General features: G+C 37.0%; 1 protein-coding gene across 1 annotated transcript in view; it reads left to right on the top strand.

Annotated features, from left to right (window-relative positions):
• Positions 1-22,458, top strand: part of USH2A (Usher syndrome 2A (autosomal recessive, mild)) — a 393,962-nt gene that overhangs the window by 290,904 nt on the left and 80,600 nt on the right. Inside the window, exons 47-54 of the mRNA XM_009994736.1 lie at positions 1,399-1,597; positions 9,599-9,767; positions 12,223-12,444; positions 17,723-17,946; positions 18,963-19,173; positions 19,559-19,756; positions 20,341-20,495; positions 22,310-22,452. Coding sequence (XP_009993038.1) covers positions 1,399-1,597; positions 9,599-9,767; positions 12,223-12,444; positions 17,723-17,946; positions 18,963-19,173; positions 19,559-19,756; positions 20,341-20,495; positions 22,310-22,452 — 1,521 coding nt within the window. The remainder of the gene's footprint in view (positions 1-1,398; positions 1,598-9,598; positions 9,768-12,222; positions 12,445-17,722; positions 17,947-18,962; positions 19,174-19,558; positions 19,757-20,340; positions 20,496-22,309; positions 22,453-22,458) is intronic.

The raw sequence follows: 22,458 nt of genomic DNA, 5'->3' as shown, positions 1-22,458 counted from the left end.
ACCCTTTTCCTTTTAAAAAAATCTATTTTTCTGAAGTTTATGCAATGTATTTTTCTGCTTTTATGTTTGCAGGTTAGGTCCTGTAACATTATTGAAATGCAGATATGTGTATGTGTGCAAGTGTGTTTTCATGTGCATAAGGTAGAATATGTAGGGAATACAAAGTAGGCATGTATGGAACATGGAATTAAATCTATGGTTCAGATGAAGACCTTGGAAGGATAATTGTGACTCTACAAGTCACCTATGAAATTTTTTCCTTCATAGGTGACATTAATTCCTGTTCTGTAAAGGCTTATGGCTGTGTGTATTCCTCTGTTTATACCTCAAGGAAGTGAAATAATAATTCAGTTATTTTTATTCTGTTAAGATGTCAAAGTTTATCTCAGCAGCTGCTGTTTCACTGCAGCATTTTAACTTTAAATTAATGCTAATTTAGTATGTCACTGGCATTCTGATAGTGGCTGTGTAATTGGGATATGGAGATTAAAAGAGGTACGTGGAGCCTAAGTATATAATAAGCAATGTTGTCAGTCCTCCTGTTGATCTACAGTGTAGCATTGTGGTCTTCTTCTCTCTACCCAAAGGGAGAAGTGACAGAAATTTATGTCATATCTTACTTGAGATAAACGCTTACATTTTTTACTTCTAATTTTATGTCAGTGAAATTATTAAGCACAGAAATTATTTCAGCTGTGACGAGTTCATTTAATTCTGTGCTGAGGAACACATTTCAAAGCAACGCACATTTTTTAATCATGTTTTTGAAAACAGGGAAAAAGCAGGATGAGCACAAATTCAGTCTAAATGGTGGCTGAGCACAGGTGAGTAAGCTGCACTGGTGACAGCTTGGAGGGCAGTGGGAGGTTTTTTTGCTCCTCAGCTGCCTTTCTTCTACTGGGTTCCTATCTGAGAACAGAAGAGTCACACCAGTGATGAGAATAGTTTGTGTACACCTTTGCTATAGTACCAGGAAGGCATATTGAATCCTTTCTCCTATGTCTGAAATGACGTCAGTGAAATGCTAGGATGTTTATTACACATAAGTTTCCAGAAGTATGAATGAGATATCTTTTAAATATTTACCCCTAATTACTTTGATTGTATGTGTGATTTATTTTGCCAGAGTACTAGCACACTTTTTTCAAAGTTTTGCACAGAATCACAGAATCACTTAGGTTGGAAAAGACCTTCAAGATTATTGAGTACACCTTTTGGTTATTAAAGCAGGTTTGAAATTCACCATCCAGAGGAACATCTTGGACACTTCAAAATATTTTACTCCATGTGAAGTAGCATGAAGTGGAAGTAAAATACACTAAAGCTTTAATGTAAGTATCCATAGCACTATAAATATTTCTAATGATTTAACAGATGTTCATTTTCTGCTTATTGTAGATCTCTTCAAATCAACTGGGCATCACCAGGACAGCCAAATGGCATTATCTTGGGATATGAACTCTTACGTAAAGCATGGCAGAGGTGTACCCCATCAAAGACTCCAAGGAGCAGCAAAAGGAATACAATGTGCATCTCATTAGAATGTAAAAAGCATGAAAACATCTGTGGAGAAGTGTGTTATCATCCAGAGTTGAAGGTATATGTATATTCTTAAGTTTGCAATGCAAAGGAAAAATATACTTTTATGAATAAGTGTGTAAACCAAACCTCTTCAGCTGTGGGGAGAAAGGAAGTGAAGGGTTCTACTTATTTTGATATTTTAAAATCAAGGCTCTGATATGTGTCTTGGAACTTTTAAAAATCAAATGCGGGTGTTTGAGCTCAGTACATAAGTAGCTGTGCAAAAATCTTCAGCAGTAGATGTGAGTCAGCTGAAGACAAGTGATTCTGTTGTCTTAAGCCTGTGCTTGTTGGCTTTGTTTCTACTTGTAGAAGAACTGAAGTGGTTATCATTTGTGATTGTGCCTTGCATCAACACTTTGATTTGCAACAATAGTGCAGTTCTGAAGTGAATCCCCAGATCATTTCCATTTCCTACATGCTGGTTCAGGGTAGAGTGATTTTAATAATACAAACTAAATCTCTTGCACAGGTAGCTAAACCAGAACACGTGTTTCAAAAACCCTTCAAACATGCGTCAGCTCGGGATGGGGACTTTAGGTTCCCAACCAGTCTGTGTTCCACCTCGCATCACAGTCATGCATCTGAAGATTCTTCCGTTCAGAAAGCTTTGCTGCATGTGCATAATTCAGATGTTTATCCCAAGAAATCAGACTGTTTCTGATCCAAAGTAAATCTCACAAGCCATAGTATGAGAAGTCTCAGTACCAGCCTCTTGAATCCACTGATCCGATCCCATTGTGCCAAATTATGTGTTGGGTACACATGTATATAGTTGTCTGTATGTATTTTGAAACCCCACTGGCAACAATCAGTTTTGCTCAGCTGCATGCCATAGATTGCACATGCACACTGTAGACTGGTGGAGTAGATGCTTTGCCAACTCAAGTATCCAGTTGTCTGTGGAGCACACGATGGTTGTTCATATGGCTCCTTTGGCATAAACTGATTGCACTGGACCACTTAAAAGCATAGGAAATTTTCTAAGTGTATGCAGAATTTCAAAAACACTAGTAAAACTAGAAAGCTTCTCTCTGTGTGAAGAATCATTCATCGAAGCCTGCATGGCACACAGTGGTTATAAAAATAACTTGTTTTCTCCCCTCACCCCCTCCTAATTCTTCCTTGGATAAATGCTTAATTTCTCCAGTACAGAAAATCTATTTAGATTCAGCTACAAGTAGGTGACTGTTACATGACAATGATGAGCAGGCCTGAATGGGATCTATTGTGATTTGTCAAATGTAGCTTTAAATTATGGCTATTTTCAGGTTAATCTTCATATGTTCCTGTTTAGGAGCAGGATCAATAGCTTAGTGGGAGTATGTAATGGTTTTTATTGACAAATGAGGTAGAAAACTCTTAGTTTGAAAGTAAGATTTAATGTAATGAAATTCTGTCCCTATTTGTCAAAGCATCATCACATGCTCCTTGACTAAAGCAAACAACATGTATTCACAAGATTCCCTGTCAGATAAGACAGTAATTAAGGAAGTGAGTTATTTGAGGGGTTCAAGTAAAAATATAAATTATTCCAGCCAAAACAGCTTTAGCTTTTAAGTTCCCTTGAAAGCAATACTATACTAAACATTCGTATTTCTGAAATCTTGCAAGTGAATTATGGGCAGTCCTTTTTTTGTAAAAGGTGAATTTACTTATTTCAGGTTTTTGGCATGGCAGACTTTTTAATAGATTTTGGCATGTGTATGAGTTAAATGTTTATTATACTGATTTTAGAAGTTTTTTCTCCGTTTTTCTTTTTTCAGTCTTCATGCATTTATGGTGACTTTGTGCTTAGAGAACATCACTTTTTTATATATATATCTTCTTGATTTTCTATATTTTCTATTGAGTTTTGTGTTGTTATGCTATACTGTTCTCTCTATTCTCAGAGACTGTGGTTAGGAGTGGGTGCTATTATTTGGTGAGGTAACAGACATATAATAAATGACTGAAAGGTCCTTAGGAGACTGAAGCATTCATACATAAAATTACATGGGAGTAATTTTTGTGGGTGAATACCCCTCCCAATGCTTTGCTTACTTTGCCAGGTGTGCACGAGGCAGCTGTCCAAAACGTCTGTAAGACATGTTCCTCTTACACTGGAGTCTGGGACAGGGACAGCATAAGACCATATGTAGCAGCCCTCTGTCACACTTGCATAGAATTCACTCCCAATCTATGAAGCATTTATGCCAGTATATATGTCTTCTATAGATTCAACAGTTGAAGAAGAGGAACACTGACCAGAATACATGCGTTCTGAAAGCTTCTTAGCGCAATGACAGCTGCTATTCACCATACATTAATTGTACAGCCAAATGCACAGAGTTGCCACTGAGAGTTAAATGCTGAGCAGCTTAAGTAATGTTCAGATCCAGAAGAATAAAAAAGTTTTTTGTTCATTTGATGGTCAGCAAAAGCAGGCAGAATGTATATGCCTAGTTCTGATAGACAATCAAGTTGAGAAGCTCTCAGTTATGCTCAGGTCATTTATTGCACCTTGTATATGAGACACAGTGAGTCTATTTCCACTCTTAAGATGTCCTTGAATTCAGAAATATGAAGTGACAGGAAAAAGAAGCCTTTTATACAAAATTCATTTGGACATATGTCTTGGGCTATTTATTAATATTTCCTCATGGTTTTATGGGTGACATTTGGCACTATCATCTGGCTAATTTAAGGCACTGCAGAAAAAAAGGGATTTGCTATCATTTTTTATCTATATAAGAGATCACCAAAACTAAATCTCCTCCATCCACCAAAACCAAAGTGTTTCCATAATAGGAATACAAGGCTGTATTTTCACTGTGCAGCAGAGAGGGATACGTTGACTCTTCAGTGAACATTGGGTGAGTTGTGTCTGGCTGAGTAGTGCAGTCATTTATATCAGAAAGGCAGTGCTAACTAGCCCTGATGCAGGGTTACTCTGGTTTATGCATGCTGTGTTTCAAACCCAGTTCAGTATCTCTTCATAGCACTTTGCTGTGTAGATAAACCAACTTGCTCAGAGCTGTCTTGGGAATCTCTAAAAGGGGAAATGACATTTTCACTACAAGGGACATGTGTGTACATGCACATTCATGGGCTCATGTAGGCCTGATATTCAGGCTAATGAAGAGCAGAAAAGATTCCTGCCATCCTAAATAACCTTTGCGTCAGACCCCTACTTTCTGTGTTTAGTTGTTACCTGGTTTTCTACTCCAATGTAAGAAACCGATGTTTTAGCTAAAGCTACACAATGCTGTGCCTGGTATCCTTACCCCAGTGTTTGTAGTCAGACTTGGACCAGTTTATAATTCTTGAGTGTATCAAGAATTTAGAGAGGGATTGTTTTGTGTGCCATTTTGCAGAAAAGCTGAGTATACATTCTCATGATGAATTTGATCAGCTGCTAGGAGGGTCCCTAAGTCCTGTATACATTATACAGTAACAGTACAATAACCAGTGCTACTTGGGTGTTTCTAAACTGCCCAGATTGAGAGTCTTTTCCTACCTGTTTTCAGTAAGGTGTGATCCATAACTCTATCCATATTTGAAATCACAAAACAGACATTAGCTTACAGAGCACATATGACGAGATCTGCAGAGATGTACTTTAATTAACAAGGGAATGTGCCCTAGCTTCACCCATCAGCTATCATCTCAGTACCAATGAAGATGGTATTCCTGTATTATCCATGTAGCTACCAAACTGTTCTTCTGTAGTTACTGGCATCCTAAGGTGAATGCTAAACATAATGAGGCAGGTACAGTAAAAATATAATTAAATAGTGGCATAAAGGCTAATAATTTCCATTCACAATGGATCATAAGTATGAACATCAATGCTTTATTTATTTTCAGTAGCAACACACTGTATAACTCTGCAGTTAATAAAATAATAAAATATAGTCTGATGTTACTAGGAAGAACAGGCTTACCCCTTTACTCATGATATTTGTTTACTCATGTGCTATGTGTTAACACCACCACCAGGAATCTCCTCTAAGGACAGGGGGAGCAAAACGGTGGCTTGATTGCTGACGTCAAAAGCACAGCTTTCAGGAGTGAAAACTAGCACATCTCAACACTGATGAAGGGTATTCCATCAATATTTATGTAAAATACTAATGCATTGATAGCATATTAATGCTATCAATAGTGTGCAAATTCTTTTCAATGTCCTTCAGATTTAGGAAACCTTTGAATAGATAACACTTCATGTATAGTTTGTGTTGTAACACACCTGAAAGACAGGCAATGAAACTCATTTTAGTAATATAATATGTAGTGTTTTGTAACAGAATAACAATATTTTCTGCTCAAGGATTTTAGATATAAGGCTGTACCAATTACCAAAAGAGAGCAGCAGTTTGAGAGAAGAAATGGCTGAGTAAGTATACTTATCAAAAAAGGCATCTATATAGATTCAGAGCTAGTTTAAGTAAAAAAGAATGAGTCTTGCTAATTTTAAATATTCCTTCTCAAATGAGAACACGATGGGTCAATCATTACTCTGGTGTTTGCTCCACAGGCAGAAATTTTTAATGAACTCCTGTAGCTAACAGAAATTCCTCAGAGTGTTTTGTGAGTTGCTATTTCACAAAGTTACTCTGGAAGCAAGTGTTTGACAAGAAGGATAAACATGGCTGCCTAGCACATCTGTTTATTGGAGTAAATCAGTCGTAGCTCAACTGGCATGTGTCCATAGGGCCAGATAATATCCTTCAGCAAAGTCTTCAGCAGGTAGAGGGATCAAGAAAGACACAGTTCTAATTGAAAGAGAGTTGTCTAAGTTTGGAGTAGTTTTAAAAATCGTTAAAATATTGTGTAATCCTGCCTGCCTGATTTGATCTCTCATTGCTCTGTGCTAGTGTCATGGCTGACTGGGCCTTTCTCGGGTATCATAGGAAGCTTTTCTTTCTGCCCAGCCCTTCCCAGTTGCGGTGTTCCTTGGTCATAGTCCCTCTGGTGGCTTGCATGGGAGGATGACTACAGGATTGATTTGGGAGTAACTCAGGCTACCGATTTTTTTAAAGGCTGCCATGCTAAGGAAGAAAATCACGTTTCTTCTTCACAGATAGTAAAGGTCTTCTGGTTAGTAAGCCTATTGCAAGTATTCAACCCTCTACACTTGGGTGAGATCTCTGACCTGCCTAAAATGTTTGTGTCACTGTATCTGATGGCTGTGAGGCTTCTGCTTTCACATGGAGTATCCAGTTGGGACTGTCAGTTTTAGATCTAGGAGGATGAGATAATAATAACCTTTTGCCATTATAACTTTTAATCAATCTGCATTTCTTCTTTGTCCATGACATAATTTCAGCATTACTTGAAAGCATTTTATTTTATGGATTGATAATGCAGAATCCTTGAGCAGAATATCAATGCAAATAGAAACTAAGTTCATTAGAGGACTGCCAAAAAAAGTGTTAACAATTTACAGCTGACTGCAGAGACTGTTATGGAGCTACATAGTAATAGCACCAGCTATATCAATTGGTGATGCCAGATGAGCATCTGAATGTGTTTTAGAGCTGACTGAACCCCTTTTTGATTATTGAGAAATACTGAGGATCTTAAATAATTTTGACAAGAAAAAGTAACTGCTAAAACTATTGTAATATACCTGCATGTTCAGCTGAGGATTTTTTGAGGCAATTCAGGTGGAAAAAGAGATACACCAGTAATAATGCAATCTTACAAATAATTTTCCAACCAGAATGCTTTAGAGTTAGTACCAAACCAACCCTTCCAGTGCCTCTGGGAAATACACAGAGCAGCTATTTCTACTGAGGATTCAAAAGAGAAGAAGCATTTCTTAAAACTGAAAACATCACACAGAAATTAAAATGACTTCTCAAGCAAGCCTGGACAATACAAAAGATGTGCAAGTTTCTTTGCCTTTAAAGGTGGAGAGACTGTGTTCAGGTGAAATTTGGAATGTGTGCATCACAAAAAAAAAGAAGGAAGCAGGCAAGGAATTACAAATGAAATCCAGGAAAGGAAGAAAAGAATTTGGGCTAGACAGATCACAGATGGAGACACAATCCCAAGGGGCACACAAATTGGGACCAGGAATTTGTGAGGAATATGTATTTGTCCTCCTTTTTTGCAGGCAGGTACAGCATTTACTGACTCTGGTGTCTCAAACTCAGGATGCAGTAAAAAGGACAGGACAGAGGACATTCTTTACAAATGTCAAGAATTGTTGCTAAATGTGATATATACTCTGAGGACAGTAGCATGATGGTACTTGATTTCATATGTTTAAGAATGTCTTTAAATTACTTGGAAATATAGTGAGACCAGGTAATTTTCTAGGTGCTTTGGAGCCAATTGTAAATTAAGGAAACTGCAGCCTGGAATGTGTGCCAGTCATAAAAAAATATCCAAAAGATGGGAAGCAGGAAAGAGGTGTAAAGCAGAGTTTTATTTGACAACTTAACTAATGATCTGGAAGAAAGAACAGTAGGTTAATTAAATTCATAGATTGGATTATATTACCAGTGACAAGGTGGACAGCAAAATAATATAATAGGACCTACAGAGACTCAAAATTCCTCAACAGAAAATTACAAAATTCAGCTACGTTGGTAGTCTAAAACAGATGCTGGGTGAGGAAGTATGCTGGAAAAGCAGAAAACTGCAAGGCATTTCACAGCATATAACATTATAAAACCTCAAAATATAATGAGGAAACAAGAATACCTTCTGCTCTACCTCATGTTATTTTTGGGTTATGTATATGTTTGTGTTGTAAACTGTAACTTCAGAATGTAACCTAATACTCCCAAGGGTGATGGAGTAGAGGGCATTCAAAACTGAACAAAAGAAACCATCACGTATTCACATGGAAGTCAGAAAGAATTTGTTTATGGCTCAAGAAAAGTACTAATATTTTCTCTTGCACAGATATATTAATGTTACCATTATAAATGTAATAAAAATGAAATGTCCTGAGCCTAGTAAATGTAGATTTTAGTTGTCTGGTAATTAAAAGTACTTAGGTAAACAAAAGATCCTTCTAGAGGAAGGCTTTCTTTCTTTGCTGCTAAGATGATAGAATGCAGTTAAGGGAAGGGACAGAAGTGTTCTTTGTCAAAAGAAAACAAAGGAGCAAGTCTGCTCTAACATCTGTGCTGTGCTGCCAACTGCATTTTCTGTCTAGCTGTAAGAGGCATCCTTGTGGCTCATACAAGTTGCACTTGTAGGTTCTGAGTTTACAATTTTTACGATGGTGGTCCTGACTGCTCTGTGTGATTTGTTGCAGCTACAGTGTGCCACTCCATTGGTGCAGGAGTAAGGGTACAAATAATTATTTGATTGTTCAATCATATAATTTTCTCAACAGCACCTAGAGAGAAGTCCACAGTTAAAAGGCCTTTTCAAAAATTGTTTCCATGTAAATTTTATTTTGGAAAAAAAAACCTTATATAAGTGCTGTTCTCCTGAGATCACATTGTCTGAAGAATTGCAGTCATAAATAAGTGATCATGTGCTATAAGAAGAACATTCCACTGATTTTTCTATGAAAGAAAACCCAAGATCTTATATTGGGAAATACTGGGTTTAGTTGTAAGGGTTTCAGATGCCACGCTTCATTATAACTCATAAATGAATAAATAAACAAATAAATGAATACTGAACTGGGGAGAAAAGGAAAGGATAAGGTGTTAGTGGATTATATCCACATATTGCCATCTACTCCACATTGAGAGACTCAAACAGCCTACAAGGCATATGAAGATGATTCATATTTATGGACTGTTTTATTAAGGTGCAGTATGGTTGAAGGCCACAAAATAGCAGCATTCTGTCAGATACACAGTAGTTTATTGAAGTCTAATAATGCTGGGAGGCATGGAATTTTAGTCAAGTTGCATTTTATTTGACTGCAGTCATGTTAGTGTCCATACTAGGATATGTTGTACCTGTTTTCATATCTGTTGTTTTGTCAGAGAACACATTATGTTCAGTTTAACAGATACTGCCTTCCTGATTATTTTTATTTTTTTTTAACCACTCCTAGGTATGTTGTAATGGGATTCTGCACGACTATAAACCTGGCTTCCAATGCTGCGAGGACAAGTACATTCCATTTATTCTTAATTCACCAGGGGTTTGCTGTGGTGGTCGGATACATGCTGTGCAGCCGAAACACCAGTGCTGTGGTGGTTATTACACTAGGGTGTTAGTAGGTAAGAGACAACTTCTTTCAAATGCTTGAAAGAAACAAAACAACAAAGGTGATGTATCTGTTAAACTGAGAAGAGCGAAAACATAGCAATAAAGGTGGGATTTAGCAAGATTTCTAGATATCTTCAAGACTTGTGTTCAGTGGGATAAGCAAAGAAAATTGCACCGACTTTGTCTTCTAAACACAGTACACTGTTTATACAAGAAAAGCTTAATTGATGAAACTTGATGATTGGGTCATTTCCCAGAGAACTAATTTATGCCAAACTATGCTGAATTGCAGTAAATGCTGCATAATGGGAAGGGCAGTTCTGCTTAATAGGAACACCATCAGACAATTTAGTGGTGCGGTTTAGTTCTCTGCTTGACTTGACCCCATGCGAGTTTCCCTAGCCATTTCTTTTGTGGAGCAGTTGTTAGCATTTGGGGTTGATACTGTGGATTATGTCACTCCTTCTTGTTTCTGCATTGTCTACTCTTTGTTTCTACCAATGTTTCAGATCAAACTACACATCCCATATGTATTGTCTTTGATGGACATTTATCCTTTTCTTAAGGCTGATTGTACTCTTATTCTCAGAACTGTTTGGGAAGCTAGCCAAAACTGTGCTTCTCAGTTATTGTCCTGAGTTTGGTTTTCCAGTTTGTGGGTGGGTTTTTGACAGGGAGAGGGGAGGGAAAGGGGGAGGAGAGCACTTTCAGGGGGCAGTGTTCAGAGCATATATCTCTTTGTAGGCAATTGTCAGGTCAGGAGCTAAAATGCTTCCATTACTCACAAGCTGGCACACATTCACTAGGCTCAGAAATGCTTGAATTTTTGCCAACACATTCAGCACATCCCAAATTCTGATCCTTTGAAAAGTAATTCATATATCACAATATTAGAATGCCTTCCATGATGTCATCAGAAAAATGCTATCACATGGAAGAACCAGAGAAGAGTATTTTGCTGTCCTCATTAATCTCAATGTACTGAAATGGGGAGATTATACTGTGACCTGTGTCCCCATCCAGTGGTCTCTGTTAACTAGCTTAATGTTGTTTACATCAAGAAAGAAAAATACAGTGAAGCAAAATGTCTTATGTTTGAAAGTAGTTTAGTTCTTGTTCAGTCAGCAGTCCACAAGCATGAAATGGTGCATGTTTGAACATACTTTTAAATACTTTTTTTTTTTTTTTTCTGAGTATACTTGCTTCATTCTCTTTTTCCATATTCTGAAGAGCAGCAACACGAACAACGTTGGTCACTTTTTTCTTTTTTATTTTTATAAATATGCTAATAACCTCAAGCTAAATGTTAATGTGGGTCATTCTTTGATAAGGATAACAATTAACTGGTAAGACTGCATGGTCGTTTTCAGAGAGAGACCATTTTTAAGCCTAGCTTGGAATGGATCCCATTTTGAGAGGTTAATGAGAAGGTTACTGATCCTTTGTGTCTTATGTCTAATAGTTCTTTTTAAAAAAAACAGTTTTATTTCCAATAAAAGTAAGCTACACTCTGTGTTTTAATACTTTATCTGTGTAGCAACTAAATTAGATTCCAAAGAATGCAGGAAAATATGATGAAGTATCTAAACAGATTAAGTCTCTTATACAAAAAAAAAAAAAACACCAACTTTTTTTTTTATTGACTTTATTTGATAAAGTTATTTATACAGGAAATGCTCTAAGCATACATATTTCCCAGATGTTGTTTGGCCAGCTTGATAGCTGTACTGAAGCACACTGGGCTGAAGGCATGAAGATTACAAATTAGGAAGGCAGGAATCTCAGTTTCTGAAACAGTAGTGCCCAAAGAAGTATAAACACCCTTACCAGAATTAAGGTGGGAGGAGAGATTCTTGAAGCAGAGGAGAACAAATAATGCTACTACAACCCAGACATCTATTTGGAAAGGACCTGGGGGGAGAAACAAAATACTGTTCTCCCTCATCTGTTACTATCGTGTATTTATTTCTGACAAAAGCTGCATTGGGTTTAAAGCTGTCTGTCATTTTCAACCTTTCAGAAGAAAGGACTTGAGATATTACTTGAGAGAAATTAATTTTAAAAATTAATTTCACATTTCTTTTATTAACAATCAGGAATCCAAATTTGATTTTACTAACTTCTGTTACCCATCTTCAACAGCAGAACAAAATCTCTGCTCATTCCAAATAACATCTGAGCTGCAGAAAACACTGCAATACAGAAAGATAACTAAAAAAATGTAACTTTTAGAAGACTGGATCAGGTCAAGTGCAGGCACTAGTTTCTTTAATTAGTATTACAAATTAATATAATACTTTTATCACATTCTGAAGTACCAAGTGGTTCCACGCTTTCATGTGGAACATCTTGTACATGAAGCTACTACTGTGTGAGTGCAGACTTGTTGCTATTGAATGAAAGATTCTCAAGGATCTCAAGACCTATAAAGGCATAAAATCTTTAATTGTATTCCTGAATTGACAGGAGAAGTATGTTGCCCTAATGAAGAGCAAAACCGAGTTTCTGTTGGAATTGGTGACTCTTGCTGCCAAGGAATGCCTTACTCCACATCAGGCCATCAAATCTGCTGTGGTGGATCCCTCCATGATGGTTTCAACCAGCAGTGCTGTGGTGGAGAAGTCATAAGCACGGACTTGGTCTGCTGTGGTGATGAAGAAGAAGGGACTGCACACAGACCTCTAACAGGTAAGTGATACATTTTCAAGAAAAAAAGGGTCTTCATCTTTCTTAATCTCTTGTAACACTAGCCACTAGCAGTGATACGCTCAGATTTACGGTGTGTGTGCCAGTTTGTTAAAATAATATTGCACTTTACTTACCTGTTCTGGTAGATTGCAAAATTACGAGTTTTCAATAACCTTTCTTTGCCTTTGTCCATAAGCTGCAGGGCCTGGAGACACTCTGGAAAATCCAAAGGGAGTGCATGATATTTCATTGTGTCCGTCAGGAAATAGGAGCAGTCCTGTGTCAAGGGGTAGAGCAGGACTTGGCCACCTTGTGCTATCATGCATCCCAATGCAGGGGTTTTCCATTTGCTCTGAAGATACGGGGTTATTCACCTACAAACTGAAGATTACAATGCTATCGGCTTGGTGATCTCTGTCCCTCACTTGTGCATCTACATAGTGATAAACCTGCTGCAGTTACACTAATTAAACTTAATCCCTAGCACTAGTCATCCGTTCATCTGGTGTATTCTGTTAATCTCTTGCACACTGTAGGAAACTGCTGAATCTCTCAGAGGTACAATCTGAACCCTACTTACTCATAAAGCACTCTGTGACTAGCTGCTGACAGAGGTTGGGAGGTATTATTACATACCCTATTCAGGTATTTTAATGTGTCTTTTCTTTCCACAGTTACTAGACAAATTATATACCATCAGCCTTAGGTTTTCTCAGCCTGACAAGACTTCAGACACAAATGCAGTCTCAAAGGGGAGCCTGATTTCAAAACAGGGAAATAATGAAGGTTTAGTACTCCATTCTGCTGGGTGTTCAAAAAAATGAGTGATGCAGTGTTTTCCCCATATGCATGCCAGTTTGAGCCTCCAGTTGTACAACTAAGGATCTTAATATGCAACAAGAATCCCGATCTGAAGGCTGAACTCCTCCTTTCCCCAAAAATGAGCTCTTTCTTCAGCTTATCTTTTGTATTCACAAGGTTCTTCAACCATTTTGGTATTAGAGGTACCCCAGTTCTCTGTTGACTGTCAGGAAGGGCTAATCAGAAGAGCCATTGCAACACTTTCTGCATTTTCTGTATCATCTTTCCCTTCTAGAGGTGACTCATGGAGTCTGTGCGGTGAGGAGCATTGCTTGCATGATTGTAGATCCCCCTCACTGTGATCCCTAATTGTGTCTGATCTACAGCATCTACTCAGGGCTCACAATATCAGCTCTGAACAAGGCCCTCCTGCATAGCCACGCATTGTGTGGCTGCCACAAGACGGGGCTGGCTCATAAAACATCTCTTTATGTACTTTATTACTTAAACTCTTTTATTTGCCTGCAGGAGCCCTTTAACAAAATCACATTGAATTGACTTTCTCACACCAAATCAAATCTCCCTGGTCCCAGTTCAGTTGTCTTTGTCAATATGTATTTTATAAATGGAGTGAATTAACAGATGCTGTTGGAACAGAACTGCTGGGGTAGCGTTTATGTTTTTACTGCTCTCTCTGGGCAGATGAGTTGTGTAGGAGTGTAATACAGGTATCTTGGGATGAAAGTTATGTTCTTCATTTCAGTATATATGTATTCTTAACAGTTTTTTTTCCCTTAAATATATATATTTAAAAAACCTTTATACCCCTCTTTTAAAAATGTGTTTAGCCTATAGTGTCCTATCATTTAGACCATTTTTCTTGAGAATGTGTCAGGATGACATTTTTTTGGCTATTAAAAAAAAAACAACAGTGACTTTTTCATCGTTCACAGGTTTTCTGTGAGGACTTTATGCTGTGAGCATACAGTTGAACACAAATACAGGTTTGAAAAGTGAATTAGCACCATGGTAGAAAAGAGATCGTATTCTTTTGCATTAAGCATTGTGGTTTCTTATCATACAGTATACATCACAGTCAATAGGTTTTTGCTTAATTTCTTTGAGTAATTCAGCCTTGCTAAATTCATCATGAAAATGCACCAGCCAGGCACAAAAATCTACCTGCTCCTTATCCCTATTATTATAATGATTCTAATGGAAAAAATGCTCTCACATAAAAATATAATTCACTTCTCATTGGGAAATGGATAAGTAGAATTTTGCAAGAATATGGTAATTGGAAAGCTGATCTCATTGTCTAGAAAGGGAAGAGGTACACAGGGGTGGCTTTGTGCAAAAGCTGAAATGCTTCTGAAGCCCTGTTTCAATGTTTGCAATGAATGTCATGGTTAAAAATACAATGAAAATCTAAATCTTTTGTTTGGGAGTTTTAGTTCCTTGAAAAAACCTTACAAGAAAAACATGATTGATAAAAATGCAAGCCTTTTGCATAACCTTATTTTTCCATAACCAGCAGTGTGTTTCTGCAGAATCTAGACCCAGGTTTGCCCTGAATGTTGGTTTAAGAGCTTCAGTGGTAACACTTTTTCATTTGTCTTCGTATACCTTTTTCTGAGAGTCTGTCCTGCATAAACAGGTGTTTCTTCAATCTCACATGACTCTTTTTTTTAAAAAAAAAATTTTTTTAAAAAATTCCTTAGGTTTTATTTTTCACCCCTTGTTGGCCTTACTTAGTGGGGTGACCATAGAGACATCTACTGGCAAAGGCCGGCAGTGACGCTGCTGTGTATGCACACCCTGAGCCCCACTGCTGCAATGTGATTATCTGAAGTTGTCTATTTCTGCTTATAAAGGATAATGCCAGCTAAAACCTCTTTTGGCTTTCTTTTTTTTTTTTTTTTTTTTTTTTAAATAGGTAGTAAAATGCCACTTCACTGGCATCCCAGACTCATGAAAGATGATGGTTTGTGCTGTTGTGGTTCCTGATCTCTAATAGTTGCAATACCCACATGTAAGCCGCACATTTTTGGAGTAGTTTGCAATGTACACTGGCTCTGTGTTTTGTTGATTCTCTATTCTGGCTCCAAAGGCTAAGCCTTATAATACTCATTTTTCCCTTTTGAAAGCACTGGTTTTGCAGATTTACTAAATTAGTAATTCATCACTCAGCTATGTTTTCAATTTTTTTCAGTTACTGGGGATAAATATGAAATAATAGTTGACAAAAATCACTGTTAGCAGGAAGTGTCTTTTCCAGCCCATGGATTTTCTTTTTTCTGTAATGCATTACGTGCCTGTGAAACATAAACATATAAAGCATGACACACACATTCCATCTGATTTACAAAGAAATAGTTTGTATTTTGATATTTTGCTGAATTCAGCAAGGGTTTATAGGAATTTCTGGATCCTCAAGCAGTTGAATAACGTGATTTTTAGAAGGCAAATCAATCCATCAATATTACATGGTTCTATTTTGTTTTTCTTGGAGCATATTTAAAATTGTACATTCGAGGTGTCAAGGTTCAGGAGTCAAGTGCTACATGTGATAAATTAAGCAAAGGTCAGAGGCTATGCAATGCAGTTTCAGAAGATTGTCTACCTCTGCCTTTGCAGCTCATTCATGCTGAAGTGATGCACTATGGGAATTACTACCAAACTCTGCTCTGCAACATCTGCTCTCCCTAAGTGAGTTAGTGCACGTCAGACATCTTTATGTCAGAATATTGCAGTGATGGATGCAGTCTTCAGAAAATGCTGCATAAAAATCTGGTGTGCCGTTCTGGCCATTAAGTGAAATTACTATTTAAATTAATGGCGCTGTCAGAGTTTATCTGTGCAAAGAATGAACGCTGATTAGGGTATTAAGTAATTAGCAATTTATCACACTGGAACAAGGTTGATAATAATTAAAGAAGTAATGGTTTACCAAAGAAACTAGAAAGGGAGTCACTTCTTGTTATGTGAGTGAAATCTTGGCTGAAAAATTTAATTCAGTGAAACGAAGATGAGGTTCACAGTGAAAGAATACAGCCTTGTTGTTTCAACAGAAAAACAGTTCATTATCAGAATTTTAGTTTGCCTGTCAGAAGTCCCTTGGGGCTGTCTGACTTGCTTATTAGTGTTGAATTGAGTCATTTTCTGCATTAATTCTCTTTAAATTGGTAGAATCCTAGGACAATTTGGAAAAAGGGTGTGAACAGGAGGAAATATTTGCCTCTTGGTGATCACAGTTTGATTGCTGTGAATGGAACCAGCTCTGAAAAAAGACAAAGTATGCAAGTAACATCACCAGTTTTAGTCATTCCAATGATTGGAATGAAATACTCTGAATGCTTTAGCAGGATCATACCCTTAAAGAGCAATTTTCATTATGTATGACTTCCTAAGAGAGATTTGCTGTAATAAATGGCAGTGAGAAAAGTGGCCACTTTTGCATGTGTTTCAAATGCCTAGATACTACAGAAAGTATGTCAAATATGAACTACTTTGTAACAGTGTATCATAGCCCTGGTTTTGGTTTGGTTTTTGGTTGGTTGGTTGTTGTGGGGGTTTTCTTGGGGGGGGGTTGTGTGTAATATTTTTCTGGTTGAATTAGGAGTAACATTTATTTCTTTGCCAGTTATAGAGGTGTTTGTAGCATTTGGTTTAGTTAAAATGTACCCCTTTCTATAAATGGTGTGAGATTCAACAGTGGTATTTCACAGCTGCAGAATTATTCAAGTGAATATATGGAAAATTACCCTGGTTATGACAAGCTTTTAATTCTAAAATGAAATGATTAAATATAAAAGAAAGATGGTGGAATTAATTTTGGCTGCTTATCAATTCCACTATAGAAATGCAAATTATATTTAGGCAATAACTTCTTAAAGAATAATTCTTTGTGTTAGATGACTGAAGTTTCACTGTGGTTATTTGGCAAGTCACCCATTAAGTTCTACATACCTGTATGAACCCCCACTGTAAAACATAAAATGTAACATGAAACATTCTGGAATGCTAAGATGCACTGTTGGAAGACTCCTCCCCTCACTCATATGAGGAAGGATGAATGAGACCTGACTGGAAAGTAGATGGATAAGCTATCTCAATTTCTACATTCTACAGGAAATTTTCATCAACAGCCTGTCTTCAACTTTTGTGCACAGAACCTTGCTATGGCATTTCATAGCAAAAGTGCTTACACAAATTCAGCAACAGGGTATACTTATTGTAGGCAATGCCTGTTTATTCCTCTAACTCTTGAATGGTTTTTGTAGGTCTGGAAGTCAGGATGCTTGCTTCAGTCACCTCACGTCCAAATTTAATCTCACTTTAGCTAAATCTGTGTAATTCCAGCAGCTGATGGGTTTGTGCCAAGATGTATTGAATTCTGAGCTTTCTCCTTTCTTATCTATTTATTTATTTACCGACGTTCCGTATTCAGATATATTTGTTTGTTTGTTCATTTCAGGGATGTTCTGTTGTGGGCAGGAATACGTGAATAAGTCAGATACCATATGCTGCTCAGGTTCCAGTGGTGAGTCTCTAGCACATGTTAGAAAGAATGACCAAGTGCCAGTAAAATGCTGTGAGACTGAACTTATTCCAAAGAGTGAAGAATGCTGCAATGGAGTTGGATATAATCCTTTGAAATATGTTTGCTCTGACAAGATTTCAGCTGGAATGATGATGAAGGTAATTGATAGAAAATCTCTCAGAAGCTCTGATTTGACGATGGAAGAGAAATACCCTGTTCATAACTATTTTTCTAAAATCGGAGTATAAAAACTCTTGTGTGCATTATTCATTTTCACATTACATCCATATTAATACCGAATGAGTTCACCATGATTGATGTTATTGCAATGAATTCTAAAGGAATTAATAATGATTAGCTGCCTCTGTGAAGTGTTGCCCAGCACTTCAGATTAGTACAGTGGCTAAAAGCTGGCATACTAACAAGACTGACATGTATAGCCAGTTCCCATTCTGTTACCACTGTTCCTGATAATGTTCCTTAAGTGGAAATTAAATTGAAGTGGCCTGTTCTGAAGTATAAAAATGCTATTACATTTGAATTTGAGCAAGCAGTATAAAATAGATGCCCCAATCTCCTAGAAAATATTTATAAATAAAAATAAAGCAACTGATATTTTCTTGATGGACTTATTCCTGATCCTATAGAAAACCAGTGGCAATTTTGGCATAAATTTCAGCAGTGCTAGGATAGGTCCCTATATAACTTTTAGCTACAATGAGAGTATTATATTTTTGGTGCCTTTCACTCCTAGTAAAATATACAGTTTATTTTCATTTTTTAAAAATGTAGGAGTAAACTAAGCACCGTCATAAAAGCTAATTCCATCTTTTCAGAGTGGTCCATGACTGTAGGTATCAGCATAAGATAATCTGACCAAACCTTAAAAGCTGCCAAATTTTGCAACTCCAGTTGAATGCAATAGAAATCTTCAAGAGTTAGCATCTTGGTGTTATAAGTAAGCTGTAAAAATATTCTCAACTGTTATTACAATTTTTATATAAGAAAATTAACAGGCCAAAGGCTGAAAGGGTGGTCCATGTACTAGAAATATCAGTGTACTCAATGTGGTTGCCTGATATATGTGTTGCATAAAGACAGAGAAATACTAATGGAAGCATTTTTAGAGAGGAAGATGTAATTAATGTATTAAAATTGAATGTGCATTCCTTAGGTAAAAGAAGAATGCAAGGCTAATATTCTTTGCCCTTTATCTATGGGGATATCTGCACATTGTGGAAAGTGTGACTTTGATCCTAGGGAGAACATCTGTGCGTGGATAAAAGGTTCACAGAGTGTTACAGAAAAGGAGATAAAGGAAGGTGTGTGTCCAACTGAAGAAGAGACTGTCTACATGGGAAGTCCAAACCAATATTCATTCACAGGTAAGGAAAAGTGGCATATCAGATTGATGATTTCCTAGTGTATTTAACTCACTCTGGACAAAAAGATGCCTTGAATGCTATCAGGTGTTCTAATTAAATGTGAAGCAGTTGTAGTGAAGTAGCATTATTTAAGGAGTCATCTGTGAGTCAGGACAGGGTCTTCAGCAAAATGAAATCAGGAGCAGTAAGATCAGATCTAAATCTGGTGTCACAAATGTGATAGTGGTGGTGCTGGAGAAGAAAATGGCCCTGACTGAAGGGTCAACTTCCATAACTTTCATTCTTTAAATACAGAAGTAGTCCCAGAGGCACAGAAAAAAATAAGCAGAAATTAATTATGGTTTGGCAAGACTGAGGTGATCCATATGTAACTTTCTTTTTCTAGACCTGAACCTTGAACCTTTTATCACGTATGAGTACAGGGTGGCTGCTTGGAATAGCTATGGAAGAGGCTTCAGTGAAATTAGCAGAGCTGTTACTAAGCAAGATGTGCCACAGGGTGTAAGTCCACCAAAATGGGCCAAAGTGGATAACCGTGAAGATATGATACGTCTAAACTGGGAAGAACCACTTCAACCAAATGGTATTGATACATGTTAAAAAAAATTATGCTCTATCATTCAACTGACAGTGTTCCAAAATCACAAAATATTTCTTAATTAATCACTGGCAATGAAGTATACATATTCCTAAACTCTGCAAGAAGAATTTGCTCTAGGTTGACATAATTTTCATTGCAAATAAGAGTAGAGTCTCACTTCACAAAAGACAATTCAGTATGTCTCTAAGAAGTGCCTAGAAGCCTTTTTTGAGAACATTTGTAATAAGAAGCAGCAAATACGATCAGAAGATCACCATGTTACAAAATATTCAGGGATTTAGGGGTGGGGGTGGTGATATTCGTGTTTATTTCATGAAATCTTGCTTATGATTTTCCAAAAGTAAGTAAGAAACTTGGAAGATCTCTCTTAATAAAAATTGAGATTTACTGAGGTGTTGATATAGAAGTTGAGAAAAGTAGCTGAAAATTGACGTTAGCTGTTTCATTGTCTGTTACAGTGGTCACCTAGATATTAAATATTTTCTGTGTGCAGAGTAGCTTGCTATAAAGTACCATTACACAGGATTTCTCAGCTAACAAAAAGGAAAACTTTCTCTCTGCACTAGGTCTTATTATTCACTACATCATTCTCCGAAATGGAATTGAGCATTTTAGAGGAACAGAAATGAGCTTCACAGACACAAGTGGTGTCCAGCCATTCCAAGAATATTCGTACCAGCTGCGAGCCTGCACTGTTGCTGGTTGCACAGACAGCAGCAAGGTTAGTGAATTGGTCTTTATGGAACTGGAACCAGAATTTTATAAGCCAGTGTGATAACACAAAAGTGCATTTTGGAAAGATGTAATTTGAAGAAGTACCGCTTATTGAGTGAGTAAGTAGAAACCATCAATAATCTCATTTGGATTCAACTACTGACAGGTGATTATTTGGAACCTACGGTTGATATAAGCAAGCAGAAGAATAAAGCAGCACCTCAGTCTTGGCAAAGCTGAAATTGCTCTGTAGGAACTGATGTTTGTTAAAGAGAAGACTGTATATGATAGAATAGAGTAAGGAATATTAAAATGCACTTTCTCCAAGCCCTGAAATTAAATCTTTGCTTCTCACTAGGAAGTCTATGTCTTCTAGGTATTTTTAATCTACCTGCTTTAGCTCTAGTCTATCAACTTGTTCAACAGCCTTCTTACTCGGAGCCTCCTTCCACTTTATTACCCTTCACTGACTTGCCATGCTTGCACCTGCTTCAGGCTTTACACTCCCTTTGTGTACAACCGCCGCTGCTTCAGTTTTAAGCAAACAGAATCTCTTCCCTCCCTTTGTCACAGCTTCATTTTCTTTCGTAACACTTTGAATCACAGATGACTTTTACCAGCATTATGATTTAACCAGCTCTAGTTTCTATTCCGCAAAGTACCTGCCTTATTAATAATTTAGAAATATTAATTCTTAAGTTAACTCTTTTTCACAATAATATCCTTGCCTTTATGAAAATAAATTTCTAGGACTGCAAGTGTAAGGTGTGTGGGGCAGAGATGGGAATAATGACTGTACTATCTAAGAGATTAAGAAGGTGATTTTTAATTATTTTTTTAAAAATGTGTTTAAGTGTTTTTCTTATTGGTGTAAATTCCAGCCAAAAGAATAAGAAAAGAAACACTGATGCAGAGGGATGGAAATAGGTGCATAGACCTCTACCTGGACAGAGACCTGTGGTCTGAAAGCTATGCAGGCACAGTTCACACAACCATTGGCCTGGGCTAATAAATGCTGCTTATTTCACTTGCCTATAATCAAGTAGTTTACTGTTGAAACGTTGAAGTCTGAAAGTAGTGACTGGTTCCACCAAATGCGCTAAGACAATATATTATAGAGGGCACATTTTATATTTACAGCATAATATAAATACTTTATGGAGGTAATAACAGAAATAGAAAAGTGATTCTCAAAGAGAAAAAGGTCTGACTGTCTTACTAAACCAATGTAATTTGGAAATGCCTCTGTAAGTGATCGGAGATGGTAGGGATGTATCAATAGAAAATTAGCTTTTCCCTTTTTCTTCTTTTGTTGTTTGGTGTTTTTTTTTAGAAAAAACTTAACAAGTACAAAGTTACTCTACCTTTCAAAATCTTTGGTCTCCTTACAAAAATATGGAGCTGAAAATAATTACAATAGAGTTCAGATTGCATGGGATATATGGAGGCTTAGCTCCATGTTTACTAGTGCTTAAAATATGTGAAATCAGGCAGTTAAAATGCAGAGACACTGACAAACCATATGGAAGTGAGTTATCAAGAGTTTTCAAGCAATACAGTTTTTGTTGCTTCACCCTGTGCTATACAGAGCAGCTAAAACGTGGTGAACCTGTTGTGATAAATTGTAGACATAGACTTATGTAATGTATTCAAGGTCAGATTTCATTGTGAAAAAAGGAAGAAAAAAGTAACTAGTTCTCCAGGCCCTTGGTAATGATATGCCAGCCCAAACAACATTTTAAAACAAAAGTGACATTCTCATTGATCATGGTATCTAGTGTACTATTACATTAAATTGCTGTTTAATTCATATGTCTTCAGGTAATTGCAGTCACTGTCCAAGGAGTCCCAGAGAGTGTTCAGCCACCAGACATCAGTGCTTTGAACTCAACAGCGTTACATATAAGCTGGACTGCACCCAAGAAACCAAATGGTATCATCAGAGAGTACCAGATCAGTCAAGTAGGGAA

The sequence above is a fragment of the Chaetura pelagica genome, unplaced genomic scaffold, assembly GCF_000747805.2.
Source record: "Chaetura pelagica isolate M959 unplaced genomic scaffold, ChaPel_1.0 scaffold2, whole genome shotgun sequence".
Taxonomy (NCBI): Eukaryota; Metazoa; Chordata; class Aves; order Apodiformes; family Apodidae; genus Chaetura; species Chaetura pelagica.
Note: the sequence above shows the minus strand (reverse complement) of the source record. Positions and strands in the feature narration are given on the sequence as shown.